Consider the following 10,048-nt stretch of genomic DNA (forward strand, 5'->3'; position numbering starts at 1 on the left):
CTACGGAGAGTGAAAGGCATGAAACATGCTCACAAAATGCACAAGAACTTTATTTGTCCACAGCTTGCTTAGTTTTACAGACTCCAGGAGGTTTTCAAGCTGCTCGCTTTTGCCCCTTGGCCCCAGCTGCCCAAGGGAAGAAGAAGGTTCAGTGCTGGGGTTGTCTCCGGCGTTTCAGAGAGCAAAGCCCTGCTGCCGCAGGAGATGGACTGCCGGCCTGCAGATACCCCTACAGCTCTCCTGGGGGGTTTCCTATATTTTAGAGCAGGTCAGTCCAGAGCAGAAGTAGACGGCAGCAGAGGACAGACCCCCACATCTGCAGCCACCCCTTCCCCTCCCTGCCCTCTCAGGATCGTGCTTTGTGCCCAAGTGCTTTCTCTGGCCTTTCCCACCGAACACAGGTCAGGGCATTTCAGCAGGGTTTATTGGTGTTCCTTGGGTTTGTTTTTCTGTTTGACTTATTCCCCCCCCTCTGTAATCACCAGTAATTTATTGTCTGTAATTTGGGATTAGCCGTATATGGTAAAAGAAGGGGAATCTGGAGAGGTTCCCGTGGCGCGTGTGCTTGGGGATATCGATTGCTCGACTGTCCCTTTCACCCTACTAAAAACAGATCCTCTGCAGTGGGGGGGACCTGCCAGGGCAGGGGCTTTGCGTTTAGCCCTGTCTCAGTGCTTCGTGCTGGAGGGAGAAATCCCCCCAGCCCAGGACTTGAGGGGGACCTAAACCCTTTAAATGGGGGTCTGTGACCACTGGAATGAGCCAAAACGGTTGGGCTTGGGGCGTGAGGTGGAGTGAAACAGACCTGTAGTCACAGGGCAAACCTTTCAGGGCTTGAACGCTCCCCGGGAGGTGTTAGGTACTGCCTCAAATTCCTGGGGTTCAGACCCCAAGTCCACGCTGTGCTCTGGTCTGGGAGTGCTGGGAGGGGTCAAGGGGGCTTGGGGGGTCCTTGCCTGCCTGGAAAACCTGGAGGTTTTTGGCTGATGGTCCTTTCCGTTGCCTTTCAGACTCGAAAGGTCTCTCCAACCCGGCTGAAGTGGAGGCGTTACGGGAGAAGGTGTACGCGTCGCTAGAGGCATACTGCAAACACAAATACCCCGACCAGCCCGGGAGGTGAGTTGTTGGCTAAGCCCTGTCCTGCTGCAGCCTTGCACCCTGCAGAGCCCCGTGCAAACGGTGCTGCAGCCTGGGCCAGGGTCCGAGTGCTGTCCTTGGGGTCACTGCACCTGCGCGCTGGGTCCCTTCCATTTAGGGCTTTCTGTTCCCACGTTTTCTGGGAGTGAACAGTTCTCTGCAGAGTAAACCACTCTTTTCTACCTGCTTCAGCTGTGAACGTCCTTAGAAAATGCCCCTGTGAAGTGCAGAGAGGTCTTTATTCCCGTGCTGGTAAATCCAACACAGCCAGGACAAGGTTGGACAGCAGCGGCAGCGCCGAGACCTGAGGAGCCCCGGCTCCCGCGGCCGCAGCAGCGGGATGAGCACATGGGGGAAGGGGTATCGTTTCCCTTTTGGCAACCACGGAGAGCAAACCACAGCAAAAATGCGACTCACACGGAGTTAATTTTCAGTGGCAGATGAGCATCATTGCTGGGAAGTGAAAGCCTCAATTGATGCTCTTTTCTTCCCTCCCTGCCTCCCCCAATCCAGCTGGGAATGGGAGGGGGAATTAGGAATGCTTTCCTGGACCGCTCCGGAGCTGAGTGGGCGCATTTTCCCAGTTACAGCCTGAAGCTGGCAACTGCCAGTTAAGTTACTGACAGTCATTTGAGAAACCAAGCAAAGCACTGGAAACTGCTGCTGGTGCGTGTCGCTGCTGGGGCGTGAATATTGGGAAAAAACAGGCCAAGCAACTGGGATTTGCATCTCACCTGGATTCCCAGTCTTGCGTGTCTGGATAGTTAAAAAAATAAAGGATGCTCATACAGCAATGAAGGCAGTGGGCAGGTCACGCCCTCAGAAGTAATCCTGGACTTATTTTCCCCAACTTTGGGTACCAGTGTGCTGGCAGATGGAAAAAGATGTGTTGTCAAGGGGCTGCTTGGATGTTCACGGTTGGCTTGTGGCGGGGAGAGTTCGGATGAAGGTACCGTTGGGCGGGTTTGGCTTTGCGGTCAGCGGTGAGCGTGGTGCGGAGTGGTGTTACCCCTTCTCTCCCAGGTGGTTTGTCTGGACCTTAGGCCAACTCTCAAGCACGCTCCTCTTCCAAAAAGCATTATTAAATTGCAGTTCCTAAGCAAATCCAGACCCTGGACTTGGGCTGTTCTGGTGCTTCAGAAGAGCTCTGCTGCGCATGGGGCTCACGACGAGCAGCCAGCCGTACCTGGCAGAAGCAGAGCTGCCTTGAGAATCAGGGCCAGCAGCTCTCCTGGATTCTTCCCCCGGTGGGATGAACTCTTTGCTATGCACAGGCATCCAGTGTTCGCTGCAGAGTCGTGCTGCCCTCGCACGCCGCTGCTCGCTGCTGCAGGCTGGGGTGGGGCTGGGCGTGAGGACAGCCCCGTTCTTCATCAACCGAACCGCCACGAAGCTGCTGTACGTGACTGAGCCAAGTCGCTGAGCCACCGGTCAAAATCGGGTCCCCAGGGCTCTACCTCAATGAGCAGCGATGTGTAAGGGGGCATTTTAGGTCTTGTAGCTGCACCAGGGGCTCTGGAGTTCAATCTGTCACTGGCTTTGAATGACCTTGGGCTAGGGACCTACTTGTGTGATCCTCACACCCTTCTGTGGTGACCACAAAGGTTCTTGCGTGCTAAGGGCTGTCCTGAGAGACACGACTGGGCGTTGCTGACCTTACTGCATCTCTTGTACGGTGCAGGGCAATGGTGGAATAAGCCCAGGTGGCTTGGGAGGGTTAACTCGTGGGCTGGGAGTCCAGAGTTGCACAATAGCTAAACAAAGCTCTCCGGAGCTCTCTCCATCCTCCTGGTCTCATGGCACAATGTGATTGCCATCTGGGGCTGGAAACAAGTTCTTCCTGTGGTTGAGCAAACGCCTGGTCGAGCGGCAGAAACCCGGCTGACAGCCTGCGGCGAGCGCTTGGCTTCCCCACCCCTGCAGATGCCCTTTGGTGCACGACTCCAGCCCGGACCCCGGCCATCGAGGGCTCGCGAGCACCATGTCAACACCAAAAGGGAACTTCTCTGAGCAGTGAGACGGTGGCAGGCATTCCTAGGAAAAACCCAGCCACGCTCCTCCCGCACCAGCCCCTGCTCCTCCGCGGGGAGGGCACGGTGCGTACGTGACGCCGAGCAGCCGCGGGGAATCGGGGCTGTTTTCTCCCCTCCCGGCCGCAGCCCTGGCACTGCTGTGCTGCGGGCTGGTTATCTCACGGTTAAACATATCCGAGGGCTGGAGCCATCATCTGGTTTGGTTTAAAGTGAAACTTCCTGAATGGGATGGTAGGACTGATTTGTTTTTCCTGGCTCTGCTCCCACAGTTCTCGCCAGCTCAGCAAAAAAAAAAAAAAAAAAAAAAAATAGGGAGAGAGAAGTGTGCATGCATGTAGAATATCTGTGTGTTTGTGCATGTCTCTCTCGATGTGTGTGTTTTCTGGAGAGTCCCCTTCTCCCTGGGCTGGTTCTGGCCTGTGGTTACGTTCAAACCTTGATTGTACAGCCATAAAAACAAATAAACGCGCTCCTGGCCGTTAAAGGGCCTTTTCCCAGTACTGAGAGCGGGGAGGCAATGGGCAGGCAGAGTGGGAGCTCCCTGGGGTGCTCCCGAGCACCCTTTGCAGGAGCTTTCTCCCAGCTCCACAGTCTCCCGCTGCCCTCGGAGCCCAACGCACAGCAGCTTTCCCCAGCACGGCTGGCCGGCCCTCGGGCTCGCCTGCTTCGTCCCAGCCGGCTCCCGCAGCGCTGTCGGCTCTCCCCAGCCCCCCTGGCTCTCCCCTGCCCGGCTGCACACCCCTCCTGCCTGTCGGCTCTTGCCCGGCGTCGCGGGTGCGACCTGACAAGCGTCTCCGCCAGGCAGGGCGGGCTGGGGAGAAAGGGCTTTTGTTCGGCTGGGGCTCGTCAGAGCCCCACGCTGGGCAGGGAGAAGGGGAGCACCCCGTGTCCCGGCTGATTTGCAGCGCTGCTTCCAGCTTTTGCATCAAAGCCCTTGTCTCCTTTCGTTGGCTTCACCCCTGAGGTGCATCCAGCCCGGCTGCCAGCCGGGTTTCTGCCGCGCCAGCAGCCCCCGGGGCTCGGCTGGTCGAGGTGCCCGGTGCTGCAGGAAAGGGGCATCGCTGAGCCAAGCACCAGCGAACGTCACGCAGCATCTCCTCCGTCCGCTCCCTGGCTGCTTGCGCTTTTCCCTGACCAGAGATGGAGCTGCTGCAGCTGCTTGCACCGCTGCCCGAGACGAGGCTGGCCCCGTGGTGCCTCCTCCCCGTGGCTGCGGTGGAGGGACCCCACGAGCATCTCGGGGTGCTGGCTGTATGGTAGCACACCTGCATGACACATGCATGAAGCCAGTGGTCCACCCCAGACCAGGGATCATAGAATCATCAAATCACTAAGGTTGGAAAAGACCTCTAAGATCATCAAGTCCAACTGCCAACCCACCACCACCACGCCTGCTAAACCATGTCCTGAAGTGCCACGTCTACACGTTTTGTGAACACCTCCAGGGACGGTGACTCCACCGCTTCCCTGGGCAGCCTGTTCCAGTGCTTCGCAATGGATGGCCGTTCATTTCTCGTTTTACTCTTCCAGCTCAGCTATCAGCAGATACTTGTTGTGAATAGGCACCGTGGCTGCTTCAAGGCCGGGGATGTAATTACTGATTTCTCTGCACAGTTCTGGATGTACCCCATGACTCTGATAGCAAAGGAGGTTGTGACTCCCAGCCCTTCTGAGCAGGAGCGGCCACAGAAGCTTTGGGGGGTCGGGGCAGAAGCGGGGCTGCTGGTGGGATACCTGACCATGTCGTGTCTCCTGTCCCCAGGTTCGCAAAGCTCTTGCTCCGTCTCCCAGCCCTCCGGTCCATCGGCCTGAAATGCCTGGAGCACCTCTTCTTCTTCAAGCTAATAGGCGACACGCCGATCGACACCTTCTTGATGGAAATGCTGGAAGCGCCCCATCAAATGACTTAGAGAACTGCTGCTGGGTCAGTCCCTCGCCCGGCCGGGGGTCCCGCGGGGCCCCTTCCTCTGCTTTCCTCCGCCGCCGCCCCAGCCCGTCCCTCCCTCCTCTCCCCAGCGCCGGAGGCACCGTCTGATCCGGGGCGACCCGCTGCCGTCCTCGCCTCCTCGTCGCCTTCACCCTTGTCCGTTTGCTGTCACTGCTGCATCTCAAGACCTGCTCGCTGGTTCCCCGCGCTAGATGTAGAGAAGTGAGAGCGGAGAGAGCTTGCCGCCCGCCGCCCCGGCTCGCACCCCGGCCCCGGCCCCTGCCGTGCCAGGAATTTTGGGGTGAGCCACCGGCCGGGCTGGGCATCGCCCCGTGTAGCTGGCGGTGCTTCCCCCGGGGCAGGAGTGGGGACGGGGACGGTCCCAGCCCTTGGGGCAGTGGGGTTTGGACAAGCCGAGGGGAGTGGTTGAACTCGCCGGATTGCAGCTGGCTATTTTCAGAGGATGGAGTTTTTGAAAAAGAGAAGAAAGAAAAAAAAAAAAAGAATTCTATTTTTGGTTTCTAACTATTATTAGTAGTCTCGGTAGTTACTTCACGGAGGGAGAGGCGGCTGGAGAGGCGGCCCAGCCCGTGCCCCACAAATGAGTCACCCGTGGCTGCACAGAGCCTGCTCCTTTCAATTAAAAGCAGAGGATTTGGGATTGAGCTGAATCCCTCCCCAAATATCGAGGTGACTGGTGGCACAGGGAGCCAGGGCACCCTCTCACCCGCTGTGCAGACGGTCCCGCGGGCGGCAGCACCTGAAACATCCCTTTTTGCCGTCCCGGAGGGCAGCCGGGCATCGCTGCTCTTCCCAAAGACGCCTCTGGAGCTGCCCATGCGGACGCGAGCCGGCTGGAGCACTTGCTTTAAGGCTGCCGAGGACTCAGCATCGCCCTTCCCCAGCTCACGGGGTCTTGCCAGGACCCCTGCCCTCAGCACGGTGCCCAGCATCCCAGCACAGCCCTGCTCCCGAGGCTCGCTCCAGCCTGTCCTGCCGGATCCACGCTTGATGTCGCGGCTCTTGCGTTGGAGCAGCAGGCGCTGGCACGTCGGCAGTGGCTCCACCGTGGTTTCTTTGGTCCTGACACCTGGTTTGGTGAGGTCAGAGGGACGTTTCCAGCAGATGGGGTGGGCTCAGCAGAACACTCCCTCGGTGCCCACACTGCGGGTATGCAGCAGCCCTGGAGCCCTCGCCTCGCACAAGCCCTGGCCTCGCGCGGGGCTTTCGGCTTGCGCAGGAGGCTGCTCCTGTTGATTCAGCAGCTGCCCTGCAAAACACTGCAAGGCAGCAATTAGTGGGAGTGCTTGGCCAGGCTGGGAATTGTGGCTGTTAATGAGTGGTGAAGCAAGAACGGGGTCCCCCTCCCCTGAATCTCCCTCGTCGGGCAGGGGTGCGGGGGTGAGGGTTCCTGGCTGGGTGTGGGACGCGGCAGCAGCAGAGCCCAGAGCACCAAAAGCAGCTTGGCTTCTGCACCGTCCTTTCCTTGAGTCTTGGTGTGGCAGCAGGGAGATTGACAGGTTTTGGGGATTAGGGACACGGTCCCAGGAACGTGCCCACACCCCACGGGATGGGGTTCCCCAGGGAGCATGTGGGGAGAGGAGGTCAGCCAAGGAGTGTTTCCCCTTCGCCTCCCCATTTCACCCTCATCAGGTGTCTCCAGAGCCCCACTGAAAAAAGGAGTTAGGGAAGAAGAAAAAAAAAGAGTGGGGCCGGTGCTTGGAGCCAAGAAAGAGGTGCTTGCGGTTGGCCTGGGGCCAAAGGCTTCCCCACCACTTTCATGGCTTCTGTGCTGTAAAATGACAAAGCATTAGGTCCCCAAGGTGTTTCTTTCTCTTCTTTCTCCCGGTGGGTTGTAGCTGGCTCTTCAAACATCTCCTCTGCGCCTGGAGGAGCATGGAGCAGTGCCCACCAGCTCCCGCCTCTGTTTCTGAGGGGTCAGCCGCCTGTTGTCCTCCTGCCTGGCAGCCTGAGTCCCCGGCTCCATCCCCTGCAGTTAACCAGGCCATCTCGTTGCTAAATAAATACTCAGCATTTCAGGTCATAACTTTCCCTAAGGCTGGCCTGAAGTGGCAAATCCACAGAGGCAGGGAAAGTGTTTTGGCTGGGTTTCTCCAGCAGCCTGCACGCCGCCGAAAATATTATTAAACAGCTTCACCCTGCAAGAATTTGCCAAGAAAACTAGGCAAGAGAAATGAAATATGTGAAGGGTGCCAGTAAACACGAGCAGGCTGTTCCTTGCTGGCGTGAGCCTGGTGCGGCCCCGCGAGGGCTTGCAGGGAGGGATTGGCTCAGCCTGGAGCCAAAGCAGCCCCCGGTCCGGCTCGGGGTGGATCCTGGAGCTCGCCTGATGGAGAGGATGAGGGTGCTTTGTGAAAGAGTTGGTGACATTGCACTAGAATAAACCCCCTGTCCTGTCCTTCTCCATCAGGTGGAAACGATGTTTTCCTGGTTGCTGGTTTGGAAGGGGCTGTTTGGTGCTGGGTGCTGGGCTGCGGTGGCTTGCAAGGCTGCGGTCTGGCCCGCTGCAGCCCTGGGCATGGCCAGGCTGTGGGGCAGGAGCTCCCATTCCGTCCCATCCCATCCCATCCCATCCCATCCCGTCCCGTCTCGTCCCGTCCCATCCCGTCCCATCCTGTCCCGTCCCGTCCCATCCCATCCCATCCCATCCCATCCCGTCCCAGGATAATGCCAGGAGCAAGGAGGTGTCCTCAGCTATTAGCGTTGTGCAGAGGGGAACGCTCTGCGGGCCGGGGGCTCTCGGGCAGGGTGTGTGTCTCCGTGCCTCAGTTTCCCTGCTGGAGCAGGGCGCAGCCTCAGTTCCTGCCCCCGGCTGAGGAGGGTTTTGGGGAAAGGCTGAGCGTCGTCCTGGGCTCTCTGTTTTCAGCAGAGCCCCCGCGGTGCTGCAGCTCAGCGTGACTCCATTGCTTTCAGCAGGGCTCTTGTGATTTCAGCCACACTGGGCATTTTGGGGTGTGAGGAACCCCCAGAGCCCGGACCTCAGCCCACCCCACGCCTTCCTCTCCAGCGTCACCAGCCCAGCCCTCCCCATCAGAAGGAAAAGCTTTTGTGCATCCAGTAACATCTGCCACAGCAGCCTTAAAGCAACGTGCTTTTGCATGAGTTTGAGTCTTTCATTTGTATTCTTTTTCACTTTTGGCTTCTTTTTTTTTTTTTTGTCCTCATAATAATTATAAATATACTACATGCTTGTTTGAAGAGGTGATACATGGGTAAAAGAAAAAAAAAGGCACATTATTCACTAGAGAGGTAGGACTTTCATTTAACCAGATCTTAATACTCTTGCAAAAATCTGGTTTGATTAGGGTGATATATTTTTAATTTTTTTTCTTAAATTCCTTTTTGTTGGTGGGACAATCTTTAATTTTCTAAAGATAGCACAAACATCAGCTTTTCAGCCACCCGCCTGCCACCCGGGATGTTCCTTCTTGCGTGTGGACGTTTCACCCAAGCCCTTACCCAGCCCGAGCCGAATCCAGCGCGCCCGCGGGCCGCCCCGTGAGGACGCTGACCCTTCCCGAGCATCCGTCAGCATCGGAGGGGCCGAGCACCGCCGCCGGGTGGGACCCCAGGAGTGGAGTTCTGGGCCAAGGACCTTCATCTCCCCAGCACCCATGGGTGCAGGAAGCCCACGCCGACCCCCCCGAGCTTGCCGGCAGCTTCTCCGCGCTTTGGACCCGGCGTCCCCCCGGCCTCACTGCCCCGCAGCTCCGTGGGGAGGAGAGCCCAGCATTGCCCAGTATGGCCCAGCATCACCCGGCGTCACCGCTGGGCTCAGCTCCTGCTCGCAGAAAGGGCTGAAGATGGCGGGACCGTGGCTCCAGAGCTGATGCTGTCCCCATCAGTGACGAGCGTGCATGATCTGGTTTCAGTTGATACATATGTGCGTGTGTATACATGTATGTACTGTAGATATATACACTGTATAAATACCCTCACTCACATATACATATATTATAACCGTAGCAATTACAGACCTTTTTGTGGTTTTTTTTGTTTTAGGTCGATTCTCTTTTCCAATTTTTTTTTTCTTGCTTTTTTTTTTTGTTTTTTGCTTCATGTAAGCGAGTACATTGTATCTGAAGCCCTTTCCGAATTGGCAGATGCCAAATCTGGATCTTTATTCCTCGAGACAAAGGAACTGCATCTATTTTAAGATGCCTTTTTGTTTTGTGTTTTTGTTTGTTTTGAGCAGCAGGTGGTTTTGAGTAAAAATAGCTTTAGCAATTCCCAATACTTAGTGATGGATGCCTTGGCTATGGGATGCATAGCTAGAAAATAAAATACATTAAAATTTAGAATGACAAAAAGAGAAAAGATAAGGAAAAATATCTAAAGCATCAATAAAGTTAAAATCTATTTTTGTACAAATGTAATTTTATCCCTTACATATTCTTGGATATTTTCTTTCTGGATTGTTTTGTTTCTTCTACAGAGATTGTTATAAACTCTCTCTATTTTTTCTCTCTTTCTCTCTCTCTCTTTCTCTCTGTAAGTATTCAGCCACAGGGACAGGGATCTGGAGAAGAGGGAGAAACTTTTGACCGTGTTTTAAAGGCTTTATATGAAATCTCTTTTGAAATAATTTTTTTGAATGAACTTTTTATTTTTTCCCCCAGTTCCAAAATCTTTTTCGGGGGGGGAGGGAGGGGTGGGCTGGTCTGGGGGTGTCTTTCGTCACGTATATCCGGCGTTCCCGCAGGTCTGTTTTACTGTGAAATCACTACCGTATATTATTATTCACTTAAAAAAAAAAGAAAAAAAAAGAGAATTGCTGCTGGAAACGCCAGTATTTTGATGAACAATTGTATTAGAATTGTGAAAAAAAAAGAAAAAGAAAAAAAGAAAAAGAAAAAAGGAGAAAAAAAAGAAGAAAATATATGAGCATTTTAAAATATAACCCAGTCCAAGTCGTCTTTTGTTCCTCACC

The 10,048-nt window shown here is 55.5% G+C and overlaps 1 protein-coding gene across 2 annotated transcripts in view; it reads left to right on the forward strand.

Annotated features, from left to right (window-relative positions):
- The window catches only part of RXRA (retinoid X receptor alpha), a 125,880-nt gene extending 116,177 nt beyond the window's left edge, over positions 1–9,703 (forward strand). For both annotated transcript variants that reach the window (XM_075439755.1, XM_075439757.1), the window contains exons 9-10: positions 1,011–1,116; positions 4,933–9,703. In XM_075439755.1, coding sequence (XP_075295870.1) covers positions 1,011–1,116; positions 4,933–5,080 — 254 coding nt within the window. In that variant the 3' untranslated portion in view covers positions 5,081–9,703. The remainder of the gene's footprint in view (positions 1–1,010; positions 1,117–4,932) is intronic.
- Positions 9,704–10,048: the final 345 nt, after the last annotated feature.

The sequence above is a fragment of the Opisthocomus hoazin genome, chromosome 19, assembly GCF_030867145.1.
Source record: "Opisthocomus hoazin isolate bOpiHoa1 chromosome 19, bOpiHoa1.hap1, whole genome shotgun sequence".
Classification (NCBI taxonomy): domain Eukaryota; kingdom Metazoa; phylum Chordata; class Aves; order Opisthocomiformes; family Opisthocomidae; genus Opisthocomus; species Opisthocomus hoazin.